The sequence below is a fragment of the Cajanus cajan genome, chromosome 7, assembly GCF_000230855.2.
Source record: "Cajanus cajan strain Asha chromosome 7, NIPB_CcT2T_4, whole genome shotgun sequence".
In the NCBI taxonomy this organism is placed as follows: Eukaryota; Viridiplantae; Streptophyta; class Magnoliopsida; order Fabales; family Fabaceae; genus Cajanus; species Cajanus cajan.
This window is the reverse complement of record NC_138523.1, coordinates 53,129,434-53,145,570: the sequence shown is the minus strand read 5'-3', so window position 1 is coordinate 53,145,570 and position 16,137 is coordinate 53,129,434. Positions and strand designations below refer to the sequence as shown.

General features: G+C 30.3%; 1 protein-coding gene across 4 annotated transcripts; it reads right to left on the bottom strand.

Annotated features, from left to right (window-relative positions):
* Positions 1–2,066: 2,066 nt before the first annotated feature.
* Positions 2,067–12,315, bottom strand: LOC109806728 (mitogen-activated protein kinase kinase kinase YODA). 4 transcript variants are annotated; one of them, XM_020369231.3, is made up of 12 exons: positions 11,983–12,313; positions 10,422–11,187; positions 9,480–10,214; positions 9,267–9,354; positions 9,066–9,128; positions 8,633–8,793; positions 8,467–8,542; positions 5,261–5,320; positions 5,065–5,172; positions 4,637–4,876; positions 3,384–3,475; positions 2,067–3,270 (listed from the first exon to the last, which is right to left on the bottom strand). In XM_020369231.3, exons 2-12 carry the CDS (start codon positions 10,973–10,975, stop codon positions 2,751–2,753), a joined length of 2,697 nt encoding a protein of 898 aa, XP_020224820.1. In that variant the 5' UTR covers positions 10,976–11,187; positions 11,983–12,313; the 3' UTR covers positions 2,067–2,750. The 4 variants fall into 4 exon arrangements, 3 of the variants coding, with proteins under 3 accessions (XP_020224820.1, XP_020224811.1, XP_082916198.1); XM_020369222.3 differs by having other exon boundaries at positions 12,018–12,313; XR_014427981.1 differs by lacking the exon at positions 2,067–3,270 and adding an exon at positions 3,629–3,994 and having other exon boundaries at positions 12,018–12,315.
* Between the last annotated feature and the right edge of the window lie 3,822 nt (positions 12,316–16,137).

The following is a 16,137-nucleotide window of genomic DNA, read 5'->3' as shown; positions in this document are numbered from 1 at the left end:
AAGCCAAATAAAATATATATCTAAAATATTCTCTATTTAATTCAAATTTTATTTCAATAACTTTTAATTCTCGTATTATCAATCGCATGATCTTTAAAATGAAGAAAAAGCACTTTCATTTAAAATAAATTTTCATGAAATTGAATTTCGACCAATTAATGTGGAGTAGTTTGAGAGAAATGAAATTAATTTTCTTTTGCATGCAGATGAAGTTAACTAACTTTTTTTAATCAACGTGTGGCAAGAAAACACCATGCCTATTTTAAACTATTGGACATAGGTTTTACCCATTAATAATAATGGGTAAAAAATAATAAATAAAAAAATTACTAAAAATATTGTTAAAATATATCTGAAAATATGGTGAAAATACATTAATAATATTTGTTAATATAAAAATTACTTTTGGGTCGTTGGCTTTTGTTTTTTTAATTACCATATATAATTATTATTAACTAGATTTTCACATGGGGATACAAGTAAAATACTCAAATTTTGTTCGTTGGGATGTAATTTTATTTTATTATTTGGTATGCTAGTTTGAAATATGATTTTGTTAAACTATGCAATATAAGTTTATTATGACAATTTTCCTACGGTCTTCACATTGAAAAAATACTGACAAGTTGACATCAACTATTTAACTTTAATATCTCTAATATATCTATTAATATAATAACTTTTTTTTATTTTTTGAGATTCCATATCTTTTAACAAAATTTTAATTAATTTTTTTTATTAGAAGTGATAATACTTAAATAAAAAAAAGGAATAATGCGTCATATTCTCAACTTTGCTCTACATATGTATTACAAACTCAATATTTCAAAAAATTCATATATTATAATTTGTTTGGATTATAAATGAAATAGAGAGAAAATACATTAAATAATGAGAATAACAAAAATAAAAGAGAAGTCAAGTATAAAAGATGTAGATTCAAATCGAAGAAATAGAAAATCTTCTCGTTACTTACTTAGATGAGTAGGTGAGTAAAATTAAATTATTAAATTATAGAAAATATCCTGATTAATAAATTAAATTTAACACAATTAAAATTTTTACTATGTTATTTTTTTCTTAACATAAATCATTTATTATTATTTATGTTTTAAAATTTTATTTACTTTTTAAAGGTAAAAAAAATGTTGCACTTATTTTTCTCCATTTTCATGGCCGGTGAGAGAAAAAACAAATTTATACTTTCTTCATTTCATAACAAGTCTTATTTTAATTTTCTTTTACTTGAATAAACAAAAGTTAATAAATAAATAAAATGAAATAATAATTTTACAAAATTAGTCATATTATTAATTTACTTTACAATAAACAATGCAACACAACATCTATCTAAAATAATTATTACTTTATTAGAAATATAAATAAAAAAGATAATCAATATCATATTAAAAAAGTTAAAATAATACTCATTTTGAAAATTATTTTTTCTTTCTACATCACACTTCTTATAAATCGAAGGCAGTACATAGAACCTAAAATATAATCTTTTCTTATTTGTTTTCCTAAACAAGCAGGAAAAAATTAGTACTTTTGTTTTTATTTTATCTTCTCCATTTCCATTCCGCTAAATATGCCCAAATACATCCAAACAAATACTTATGTACCCAAAATATAATTTCTTATTTCCTTTCCTAAACAAGAATACCAATAACTAAACAAAAATATCAATAAATAAATTTTATACAACAGTATTTAACAATTTTTTTAACAAAATTTAAATATAAAAATTAAAACAAAATTTTTGATATTACAGAAATTAAAAAGACCAATTTTAAATTTGAGAAAATAAAGACAAATTTATCATAAATTTGAAACACTAAAATCATTTTTAAACCTTATACTTTCAACTCAGTCAAAATGAAGTACTCGTTCAAGATCAATAAATACAAGTTACCTTAATTTTTTTTTTGTAAGTACTTCAACTATAACGCTAGGAATGTAATCAAAAGGAGAGTGATGGCCAGTAATATATATTCAATGGTGTTTTCAAAGCATTCATTTTTTCTCATCCAACTATATTTGTTCCAAAACCCTGCATAAACCGATTGGAGGATCATAAGATTAGATTTCTTCCCTTTTACTGTTGAATAATAATGTACAGCCGCAGGACAGATCCGGTAGTATACAATGACTAATACATCTGAGTCCACAATTAAACATGACATGCATGGACTCTGTACCAAACTTGACTTCCCATCCATAAATGCATAATCACAACACAGATTCCCATCTACTGTACAACAATGTCTAACCTCCCAAAAAATAGTCTACAAGTTAAGTTTTGTATCAATTTAACCATTTTTCTGGCATCTATATGGTGTTCCAACTCCAGAAGATGCATTTGTCATTGCAAGAACTCTGTCATTTCTAGTATCTTAAAGCACAGCAGAGAAACGTCTCATGCGTTCACGCTGCATCTTAAATATGTTACATACAAGAAGTTCCTCTTTGCCAACAAGTAAGCATTTGTGAGTTGATTGCTTGATATGGACAAATTGTCAGAGAGTTTAATGCTGTGACACGAATTAATGAACTCCACAAGCCAGAGCCTGAAGCCATGCAAAATACACTTTTGTGCCTCATGTAGCCTATTCTCGGATGCAAATTTATTTACATTGATTCTCTTGTGCTTTGGCTCCTTATTGTATAATTATATTCTTGCAAATAGAACAATGAACAGATCTGCATAACCAAAGGTATTATGAGAAACTTGAGGAAAAATATTGATGTCATAAACCATTTGGCCGGCTAAACAAAGATGAGTTGGGACTGAGATCAAGCGATGGGTTAATCTTAACATGCTCCCCTAGCAGCTGCCGGCCAACACGATCAGCCAAGACTGACTGAAAATCATATGTTTCTGGATGAGGAGGCCTTGCAAACTGCTTAACCAGAACATCATTTTCACTGGAAACCAGTTCTGATGGAATGTGAGACCCTATTTGTATTCCTCGAAAAATGTCAACACTTAAGTCATGATGACCAGGGCCATTAATGTAGACACCGTTTGAGGACTTTGGCATGCTTCCAAAACCTTCTTGGAAGTAAATTGACTGTTTAGAGTGATTACCAAATGGAATGGCACCACTGCCACCAGCGAGAGGCGTGGATGCCCCAGAAGCAGTCCGAGGGCTAGATATAGGAGAAGGAGACATTATTCCATTCCTGTGCTGTGGTGATCTTGACCTCAAAAGTGGGCTACCAATGGGAGAGACAGGGCAAGATATATTCCTCGGAATATGGATTTCACTGGAGATTAATGACATAATTTCAGATTACCATTGACAAAGTCAGCAGCCTTGCATGCAAGTTTCCATGTGTATGTGTGTGTTAGCGAGAGAAAGAGAGAGAGAGAGAAAGACCTTTCATGAGGATTAGTTCTCAAAAATCTAGAAGAATGAACAGAAAGTCTATCTGAATCCAAGCTAGAAAGATTCTTTCCTTGTACAATGCCCTGAAAAATTGATCAAAGGAGCATGAAATTATTATAATAATAAGAGGATACAGAAGGAGAAATAAAATGAGAAGCAAATATCGACAGTTCCATTGATGCAAGAAAATATAGATAAGATCTCACATTTGGAAGCAATTTTATGTAAACACTTACAGCAGATACACTCTGGAGCCGGACTCCATATAGACATGCAGATGCTAAACAAAATTTATGTTACTGTTAAAATAATCATTACTACAATTCTTAAGATTACAACAGTCCCTTTAACTGAACTCCATCCATGTACTCTAACAAAATTCTAGCCTGATCAAACAGAAAGCAAATCCAATTTATAAACCCTAAAACCTTTATTCTGTTCCAACTGTTGTCCAACTATCCCTCAACCCAATTATGTCTCGAGCTACTGTCCCTGCCTTTCCCTTCTGTACCATTCATGCTGCCTCATATGCAAGGACAATTTCCATGGCAACATAATGTTAGATACCTGAGTGAGGCTTGAATAGTTGAATCAGTCAGTAACTGTTATAAATAGACAACTTAGTTAGTTTATTTTGAAAACTGGACTGTCAATCAGTGGGTTTTAAAGCCACAAATGAAAAGTCAAGAAGGTATAACTAGGAGAAAAAGGGAGAATTGGGCGAGTTGGGGAGGGGTTTTGGAGTGGAATTGAAGGAGAACCCAGGTCTCTCAAACACCAGAATAAGCCTGTATAGATGCTGATCAAGAGATAGGTTTTCTGTCAATAAACAGTCCATTTTTTCCAATACTCTGATCCAGTTCTATCACATACTTGAAAAGGGAATGAGAATATAAATCCTCCAAATACCCCAATATTCTGGACTCGGACAAAAAAATTATGTGTATTGCCAAGAGCATGAATTACCTATACAATATACACGCCAAGAACATTTAAATCAATCATGATGAATGTAAAAGCATGAAGAACAAAAAGTCCACATCACATAGTTTCATGAGGCAGATCAGATATTTCTTATTTGGTTCTATATCATGTTTAGACAAATAAGGCAGTGGGATAATTTGATACATAAGCAGCATAACATGCAGTGAAAGACAAACAAGCTACCCCCAATGCTAATGTGGACATATTACACCAATAAAAATGAGTTCTAAACAATTTATGTTAGAAAATCTTTTATATACCAGAGCTTTTGCTCCCTGTGTAATCCCAGAAAAAGGGTCCAGCGATTCAGGAGCCAGAATAGGTCTTTCCACAGGTGCAGCATGTTTTACAAAAGGGTGGTCCAATAATTCACTGGCAGAAGGACGATCATGCGGATTACGCTGAAGACATTTCCTAACAAAATCTTTTCCTTCATTTGAGAGATGATCTGGGATTGTTGGGAGCTCCTTGCTATTACCAATTTTGAACATGGCAGCAACCTGTTATGATAGCAAGAAAATACATCAAGCCACAAGAAGAAATAATTTACAAAAGGTGACGTGCTTACAATAAAATTATCATCAGCACTTTGCAAATATAAAATACTGCAAATACATATTATGGAAAATGATAAAAATATAAAAAATATAAAAAAATAAGCTCTGATATTTTGATACAAGTTACTAACCCCTTCATACTGAAACCAAGGAGGTTTGGTCGTAGCCATTTCCAAAACTGTGCATCCAAGACTCCATATATCCACTGCAAGGTTGCATCCATTAGAGTTCTTTATAACCTGAATCATCAGAAAGTAATGATTCTGAGTCACAAAACTAAGACACAATTAAAAATATTAAAAACAGATCTAAAGAAAGTATTAAAACCTCAGGAGCCATCCAGTAAGGGGTTCCCTTGAATGACAATGGACACGACTGCCCTTTTATCTGCAAATTACATAAGGTATAATAAGGGAAAACAGCACAAATTATGCAACATTTGGATTAGTTAAATCATTAAGAATTATAAAATCAATGAATCAGATGCAATATCAGATGACAATTATACGGGAAAACAAAGCCCTTAATTCAAAAGAAACCAAAGAATCCAATGCCTTTGTTGTTGGTGTTTGCATTTGAAGTTGGAGTTTCACGTGTTAACTAGTAGAAGCAGGGAATTGGAAGTTCTTTACAATATGGAATGTGGTCTACATGCAAATCATACCACCACCATTACAGAAAGTTGGCAGTCTGCAAAAGAGATTCAGAAGAGGTTCTTGGGAAATTTATTACTTCAGGTTCTGTATTCTGGTTTATTCAACTTCCTACTTATATATTAATTTGACTCTTTTTTTTCTACCCCTGTTTTTGGTTCTATGTTTTCGCTTTGCATACTTTGGAGGGAGGGAGGGAGAGAAAGAGGATAAGTTTCATTTTTGTATCTTATAAGATTTTAAATCACTCACTTACTGCAAGAGGCCAAAATCAATAATATTTCATCAGAATGAACAACAGATATTTTATTAAAAAATTATTAGAAACAACAGTAAAAGTATAGCTAGGGTAAGCTTACAAAATTCACCAAAAAAGTGGGGTGGAAAAAACTGAATTGTATAAAGAAAATAAAAGTGCAATCAACAATAGTATCCAATATCAGAAAATGGAAAATAGCAAAACTTTTAAATTAGTGACTTTTTAACCAACATTTTGATAGGCAATGTTCTGAATAAGGCGGTTATAATTGTGTATTAGGGAGTTTCTGTTATTTCATATTCCCTCCATCCCATTTTGTTTGACATTTAGGGGGCATTTGAAAGTTGATACACGGAAAGATTTTATTTTTCAGAGAATCTGAAATCAGGAATGTGAGTTTTGTATATTTGGTTTTATATTTAAAAAATAAATTTCTAGGAAACATTGTTTCCTAGGAATGGTTTTTCGATAGGTTTCCCACAAAAATGTTCCCATGGAAAAGGTGGGAAACTAACATTCCCAAGTTAAAGAGAAATTCTTAATTCAGTAAAAATGTCATGTTACCTTTATTTTCTTATTTAATATAATAAAAATCTTTTATTCCCGGTTAGCATTTATAGATACTCCCAAAAACATTTATGACCAACCAAACATTTTCATCATTTCTAGAATCATGATTCTTAGGATTTATGATTCTCAAACATGAAAAAAGGTTTTGGCTCAAGAATTAAGAAATACAATTAATGTTATAGATTTCATAACAATTATGAAATTTTCTAATATATCCCTAATCTTTCATATTAATTAGATTTTCTCTCCTTTATATTTTTTTTTCACTCCACGATAAATGTTTAAGCATATAATAGGAAAAAATATTTATTGCATCATTGATATTCTAAAAATGACAATCAAAGACATTTTTTTGCTAAATCATCAAACCAAAAGGAATAGGGTCTGACAATTATAGTAATACACAGGCTGTCTTACAGAGTTGTAGAAGGCAATTTGATGTGCCTGATTGTTATTTCTGGTATTTTGAGGGAGTAAACTCCTTGTTAAAGGGAAATCGATAAGAACATTGGAAGAACCACACCACAAAAGCTAGCCATTATAGTTGGATAACTCAAGTTCTTATAAACCCCCACTGCCCACACTAAAATCCCATACTTCCCATGTGGGACTCAAGGCCCATATCTTGCAATTAGATCCTAATATCCAATCGCATTCTGCAACCCCAGCACCAATGTGGGTTGGCTATGTACCCTTCACTATAGTCCCAGACAAACACTGCAACATGGTAGTTGAATCGGGATACAAATAGTGTATCGGAAAGCTTATATTTTGAATCGTGAATCGAATCGTATCGTGAATCGTAAGATTCATGATCAATAAAAACATATATATATATATATATATAAACAAATATAAAAAAATAAAATCATACATTAATATATAGTTAATAATATATAAATATATTCTAATTTATTTATTTTTACATATATATATAAATATTAAATAATTTATAATACATATAATTAATGATATACATATAAAAATAGAAACATAACTTAATTTATACATTAAATAATTTCAATAATTAAAATTTATAGTAGTTAAACAAAATAATAAAAAAATTAAGAAAACAAAATATTTAAGGTTTTATATTAAATTTTTTATTACTTAAAATATTATCTGAATTATAATAATAATTAATAATAAAGAGAAGTTACCTTCTTAAAAAAAAAATAGTGAAGGCCAAATCAAAAGATAAAATAAAATTTGGGCCCATTTGGCCCAACTTTTCTTTGAAGAAGACAGGTTGCATATGCCGGAGATGACAGAGTCACCGCCGGAGGAGACACAGTCGCTGTCAGAGAAGATAGATCGACGGAGATTCGTCGGAGAAGAAGACAGATCGGTGGAGGATCGGCACTTTCCCTCTCTTTTCTGCATTTTTTTTAGGGTTTCCAGAATCAGGTCGCGCGTGACTCGATCCAGTTTCGAGGCGTGACCCGCTGTTTCGAAATCGTGCGATTTCGTCCAGAATCGCGATTTTTCCGATTCACGCAACGATACGCACGATTCACATGCGATTCTTAATCAAAAACGAGACAACTTGCGATTCGTATCGCGGAAGCTCGGAATCGTATCGTATCGTACGATACGAATAGCGATACATCCGATACTTACTACCATGCACTGCAATATCAATGTTACTAAGAGACATGGTGAAAAACTCTAATACCAATCAATAAGTACCTTGGGAGAATTATATCACAAAAGCTAGAAGTTGTGTTGTAAATAAAGCACGAGATCTTATAAAATGCCACTAAAATCCCATACTTCTAATGTGGAACTCAAGTCTTGTATCTTGCAATTTAGATACTAACAGAAACCTTGCATTAGGGGGAAACCCAGTGTTTGTTGATGATTGTACTAAAATCTGGCCTAAAACCTAGATTATTTCTGTAGTTTTTCAGATTCAATTTGTTTATTTCTTGAATCTTGAGTCCAGCAGATTCATAAGTTCACTAGGAATTACAATAAAATTTCCATATCTAACTCACTTAGCTTAAATGTAGATATAATGGATACCAGATAGTAATTATCTCTAGGCTTACATGTTTTGCCATGCCAAAGTCTGCCAACTTGACCCGGCCATTTGGATCTACCAGTATATTTGCTCCTTTGATGTCCCTTTAGAAATAAATGTAAATTCATAGATATACACATCAGAACTTAGCAAAAATTAAAACATTGAAATCATGAATAGATGACTTGTTTTACCTATGCAGAGTATTTTTAGCGTGTAAATAAGCAAGCCCTGATAAAATTTGTTGAGTATAACTACGAATAACTAGTTCACCAAACTGCCCATATTCTCGAAGAAGTTTATGTATAGAGCCTCCAGATACATACTCAAGGTATATGTAAAGCTTGTCATCAACCTGTTCAAGGGATGATTCAGAAGCCTCTATAAGTAATCACAATAACAAAGAGTGTTGAGAAACTCCCACTTCTATGTTAGCAGATAAACCACCAGAAACAAATATTTGTGACCAGAAATCGAGAATATCATGTGATACATTACAAATGGACAGTCTAGAACAAAACTCATAATAAATCCTCATCACTCACAGGAAGGTAAAGATCAAAATCTGAATGCTAACATGTTTTGTCAGTACGGTTTTGTAAGCAGGAAGTGAAGGAGAAAACCTACCGTTTCAGAACCATAATACTGCACAATATTTGGATGCTGTAAACGGCTTAATAAATGAATTTCCTGCCAGCAATTTTGTAGTTAGATTTTCAAAGCTTTGTCAAATTCAAATCAGAACTAGAAAACTACAATATTGCACCTAAAGAAAATGAATCATTTATCTGCATGAAATTATACTAGATTTGAAAGGAATCAATTTACCTGCATAAATTGCTTAGCACTTTCCATAGACTTAGGATCATCTGAAAACAGGGTAACCTCCTTGACTGCACACATTTCGCCACTTTCACTAAAAGAGAGAAACATTTAAAACAAAGCAAATCATATTAAGATGCATATATAGAAATGGGAAGAAGAAATAAATAAATAAATAAATAAATATGAAATTAAGAACATTTTAACTTACATACATACCTATTGAAACCAAGATAGACATGTCCAAATGAGCCGCTGCCAAGCAGCTTCCCTTTTTTCCAACGTGAGCCAGAGCTTGGATTATCTGCTCTAGCTGGACTTCTTGGCACGGATGGAGATGTTGATGCAGAATTAGAATGAGAGAACGGTGAGGAATTGGTAACTGTCAAAGGAGGAAGAGGCAATCGATGAGTCTGCTGTTTTCCATCATCAACCCATCCATTCTGTGCCTCAGTGGGTGCTCCCCCAGCTTTGGGATGAATAGGTGTGACTGCTCCGCTCTGAATTCTAGAGCTTGGACCAGGGCTAGTCATTCTGGGACTAGGTACTGGAGAATACTCAGGGCTACCCCTGCTTGGTTGCCAAAATAACTGTCCTGACATGTCCCCACCCATTGAATTATGCCCAGAATTATGACCAGAACCTGGACTAGAGCAATGCCCAGATCCAACAAAATTGACCTCTGAATATGGCTTTCCAGCCAAAAAAGCAGAATTCAACACCTGATCTGTGCCAAATGCTCTCAATGGACTTCTTGATGGACTTGACAAGGAACTATCAGGAGCACTATAGAAGGCACCATGAGGAGGAACCTGAAGATTTGGAACATGGTTGCGCAAAGGCCTCCGTTTTGGTGAAGTAGAAGACACATGATTACTAAGAATATTTCCTGGTTTTTTAACTCCTGTTGAATTCAGTTGGGAAGCAGTAGGTGGTTGATCCTTGAGCATCGAGCTTCAGAAACAGGGCAACTTTTGAGTAAGGGAGAATATATATACATACATAAATACATATACATATACATATACATGCATACATATATATATATATATATATATATATATATATATATATATTTCTAATATATTCAATCACATATAACCAAGACCAGTATATGTAACAAGCACAATCTGGAAGTACATTATAGTTTGAGAAAGCTACCTGGATGGACTGCCAGCAGCATTTCTAGTCCCAGTCTCAGTGTCAGTTGCTAAAGGACTACGATTGTGCAAGTCTGCCAGCTCATCACTATCACCAGAGCCATCACTAAAGACTGAAACAGTGACCATATCTCCATCTACATCTGCAGGGTTTGGTTTACAACGTATGCATCCAGGTTTTGGAAGTGGAAGAAACAATGATGACTTGGAGACTTTTTCCAATCTTGACTTTGATGATATGCTAATTTCGGAATCTACTCGGCCTACACTTGAAGGGTGCAGACCAGGAAGTGGAAGTGGATGAGCATGCGGCCTTTCAGCAAAACTTTGACATCTTGCCACTTTGGAAGGTGAAGGAGACCTTGATTCTGATGGAGAACGATCTCCCTTCTCTGAAATTGTGTCATTGCAATGTCTACGGGATCCTCCAGATCTAATGCTTAGTTTACCTTCAGATGGAAATCTAAATTTTCGGTGCAGTGTGTCAAAAAAACTTTCTTTACTTGCTTTCTTCTTGGTTTCTTTTGATAGCAATTTTTCCCACCATGAATGCATATTTGTATTTTATAAATTGAGATGTGGCAAGCAAGTTTCTCAAAAGGATCACAGTAATAGTTCAAAAAATCTATCATTTCATGTCAGTGACCGGCGTTACAAAAGCCAGGACACAGCCATTAACCTTTAAAAGTAGGAGATTCACAAATTCCAGAAGCAATAACTTCAGAGTGACAGTAATCAGTTACTGAAAATTATTGATTGCAAAGAACCTGCAGCAGAGAAAAACGTATACTTTTAATCAGTAGAAGATGCATATAATTGTAAGTCATAAACATATATATTGTATCCAAATGCATGCTACATATCAATTCCTAATCAGTAAGCCTAGCTAAAGACAGTCCAAAGTGATAGAAGAATCTAACAATTCAACAATTCTTAGTTTATACAACAGCTACCAACTAGTAATGCAGATTACTCAACAAGTATGGTACAAGAAACACCATTCATCTGATCTGAGAGAACAAAGCACTTGGTCCCCAGTTCAAATCTCAATGAAGTATATACGCCATATAGTTAAAACAAATTCCCTCTAACCACTGGAAATAAATTAACACAAAATGACATCATTAGTCATCACTTATACATATCTTGTATGAAGAATAAAAACTCCCAAAACTTGAAAACTTTAAAGGCATGATTATTCAATACTTTTCATCAGCTCAATTTCCTTATTTACCAACTTCAGAGCACAATTCATATATCCTAACTTCATCAGTCTAACCAAAAGAAAGGGGGGAATCAATGAAATTAAACGGATATATTAGCCAGCTCTCAATCAAAACCAACCTACATATGATTTTTTTTGTGTGTCTCCATACCCAGATTCCCACATACCCAGAAAATTATCAGAACAAAAATTCCAACTTTCAAATTCCCTCCGTCCGATTCCACCAATTTTTTTAGGATCCCAAGATGCACTACCAATTCATTATTAAAAACAAGCTCATGAAAACAAAGATCAACTAACACGTGATTGAGCAAAGGAAAGAGTTAAATCAACTAACTTGTTGATTATCGAGTGAAATTAGGAAAAGGGTACCCAAAAATGGTGAAAAGGCAGAGACTTAATCGACTCTGAATTTGAAGTGAAGTCGCTGCAATTTTCAGCTAGAATCTGAGTGAGGAAGTTTCCCGAAGCATTCGGAGCTCCGCGTGAGAGCCCCAAGAGACTCGCAGAGACACAAAAGGCGACAAATAGAGAAGGATTTTGTAGTGATTTGAGGTGAAAATATTCGCAATTGAAAGAAAGTAAGTGAAAGAGATCGCGTAGAGAAGGAGAGAGAAAGAAAGAGAGTGAAGAAGGGGTCTCCGTCTCAATCAATGTTCAACCGACGATGATTACAAGATTCTTCTTAATAATAATTATTTGTAAAAATATTTATTGCCAAATACCACATTTTAACCTTTCCAAATTATTAGATACCTTTAAAAAGTGGTTTTTTTTTTGGAAAGAAACAAAGTAATTAATTTTATTAAATTTTAATTTTTCCTCTTTAAAAATTATCATTGAAGAGAAAAAAGACAAGTATTTCGTTAACATAAAACCTATATAACTGTTTTTACTTTTTAATTTCAATTTTGTGGTCTCTTTATTTTCATTAAAATTTAAACTTTACTCTCTTTTTATTTTATTTTACTAAATTTGATCTTATATTGTTTTAATTATGCATTTTAATCAAGTATGCTAATTTCGTAGTTAATATTTAATATTAGTGATTTTTTTATTGAAAATAATTATACTTGAATAGATTATAAATATTATAAGCGAGAGATCTATGTGAACATTTAACAGAATTGTTTATATAAATTTTAAATTTTAAATTATTAATTAAGTTGAACAATTTTATATTAATTAATCGTACGACTCGTGTATTGAGTTCTAGTCTTTAATGTTTATGTTGACATCTATTTTATTGCATCGTTATATATTATCATTTTCATCAAATAAATAAATAGATTAAAATTGTACCATGTGAAGAAAAAGATTAAAACTTTACAATTCAAATATTAAATAATAATTTTTTGGAAAAAAAATAAATTTTGAATTTGAGTGATAATTAGAGATTAATAAAATCAGCAAATATGTGATCTACTAAAAAAAACGAAAATATCTACCAAAATCTGCGAATATTTGAAAAGAAATTGTGTTCTTAGAAACTTTAAAAAGATTAATCTAATTTTTAATGATAATTTATTTTGGGTGGGTCTGTTGAAAATAAAATAAAATGAACTTGGTTGGTCAATTGTTTTTAAAAGGAATCAAATTATAGAATGTAGTGCATGTTTGAGTTTCAATGCAAACGTGAATTTTCACGTTTAGTTAAAGTAAAAAAAAATTATTTCCGCGTAAAATCTATCTTTAACGTGGAGAGAGTGTAAAATCAAGTTTAAAAATCCGATCCACGTAGTCTTTAGCCAACAAAAAAGAAAAGTTAAAAAATGTGGCACTACTCCTTACACGTTCAAACCATGGGTATCCAGGTAAATAGAGGATAGTTGGCATGTTGGTAATATTTAAAACCAAAAAAATTCATGCTTTTATGATTTGAGTTCCACCAGTATATATTAAATTAAAAAGTTTCGGCTTAAAAGAGAAGGGTGATAGTGATATCAAAGTTTAGAATAATACTAATCTTTAAACGTAAAACTTAAATCATGTTCACAGATGATAAATGATTAAGCCTCTTAGCTACATTGATTAAGATTTAAATCAAATTATGCATATAAAAAATTGTTAGAAAATATAAAATTCACTTTAATAGTCTTGATTTAAAAGATGATATTTAATTATAGATTGAAAAGATACTTTAGTACACACCAAAAGAGACTTTAACTAATTATCGTTGCCTTATATTGGAGCAGCCCTAGTGCTATTATTCTCGATGCACTACTTGATTGTGAACTAAGTAAAAGATAAATGAGAACAAACAAAAAAATAAATAAATAATTAAAGTATAAGAGAAATTGAGTAAAAAAATCTGTTGTTTGAATGGGTATAAATAAAACACAAGGGTGTGGGGGAAAAAAATCATTGATTTGAATGAGTAAAAAAAAATTATAAATTTTTACTCCGCTATTTTTTAACATAAACTATTTGTAACATGTTACTACATTTTATAACTCAACATTTAAATAATGAAAAACACAAATCTAATTATTTAAAATTATCATACAAATAGTTTCTAAATATGTTCAACAATATATATATATATATATATATATATATATATATATATGTATGTATAGAGGAAGATTATAATAACATCTATGTAACTTTTACTAAGTATTACATTGTTTAATAACTTTGTATTAAATGTTAATTTTGTAAATCTAACCGTTAGATTAAAAATTTATATTACTTTATATGTTTATATCAAATTTTGTTAAAATTGAACAACAACTTTAAGGTAATCAAAATATTCATATTTTAGTATATTTTGAAATAAATATATTACATCAATTTTATTTTATAAGAATGAAGTATCAAATCATTTTTATAAAAATTACATTTAATATAAAGTTATTGAGTTGTGTAATACTTGGTAAAATTTATATCAGTATTATTATAACCCTCGTATGTGTGTGTGTGATAGGTTAAACGTCATGATTTGATAGGGTCTGATCACTTAAATTGCTCACTTATACCGTAAGAGATTTTTTTAGTTGATATGTGTGACGATATGTTTGTCGTGTTGAACATGTTGTTGCAATGAAGTTGTTAAGTTATCCTATGTTATAAGTTGTATGTATTGTATTGTTGATAAATTGAAAGTTGTTAAGTTGTATTGAATATTAAATTTAAAGTTGTCTATGTTGTATTATTTTTAAGTTGCTTAATTGTGATTACTATGCTTTTTTTTCACAGGTTTACCATTTTTCCCTTATGACTAAAACTGCAATGATCATACTCGATATATAAAGCAAAATTAATTGGTTTGGTTTGTCTAAATTTTGGAGGGTCATATTGGAAATGATCAATTTTGTGGTGACACTACTTTTATGTAGTTTTAGTTGTGTAAAGATGTTTGATTTGTGAGTAGGCTATTTTTATTTTATACAATTATGTATTTAATGTAATTATATATGTGTACATGATATGTATAAAATTCCATGAGAGGATTTATGATTTCAATTGATTTATCTTGCTTTATACATGTATAGATTACCTAAATAATCATATATTTGTTGTATGTGAATTCTATGTTAATTATGTGTTATTTGATTTTTTTGTTAGAGATTGGATTATAATAATTATAGTGACTTGATAGTCTATACTTAAAATACAAGTAAAAGTATTATAAAAAATAATATTTGTTGTGAATGTTATTTTTAGTCTCTATAATATTCAATCTATGTTTTCCATTCTCTAATTTTTAATTTCACATTTTTAATCTTACAATTTCATTTTGATTTTTTCATCAAATATTTATTTATTGATTGTTAAAATTACAATATTAATCACGATCTATAATTAAATAAATGATATACTAATTAGTATTTAATTACATTTAGGCTAAATTTCATATTTAGTTATCATTTTTATCGTATTTATGAGATAAAAGTGTGAATTACAAGTCTAAATATTAATAAATATTTTTTTATACCTTTTATTTAATAAATCATGATTAATATTATAATTTTAATCGTCAATGAATAAATATTTAGTAAAATGACTAAAATTATAAATTTTATAAAATTGAAAACTAAAAATAATGAATTTCATATTGTAAAAAAGATCAAAAATAAAATTTAATCAAATAATATATCAAACACTAAAAGAATTAATATTCTCAGCTTCAAATCTTAAGAAACTACAAAAAAAAAAAAATTATTGTCTCAAATGCTTCCTAATACTAAAACTAACAACTTATGCATATTTTTTTTTCATTTAAATATATTTGACACTATTATTTAATTATAAATTATTATATATAATAAATTTATTGATTTTTATGATAATGATGAATGGAGTGTTCAAAAATGATAATAAAATAATGATAATTATAATAATAACTATAATAATTATAATAACAATAATAACAATAATATGGTGTTACGACGATCATTGCAATGCTAATTGTAACAATAACAATGATAAAGACAATCATAATGATAATAATATATAATAATTTTGTTTGTAATTTTTTAATTTAAATTGT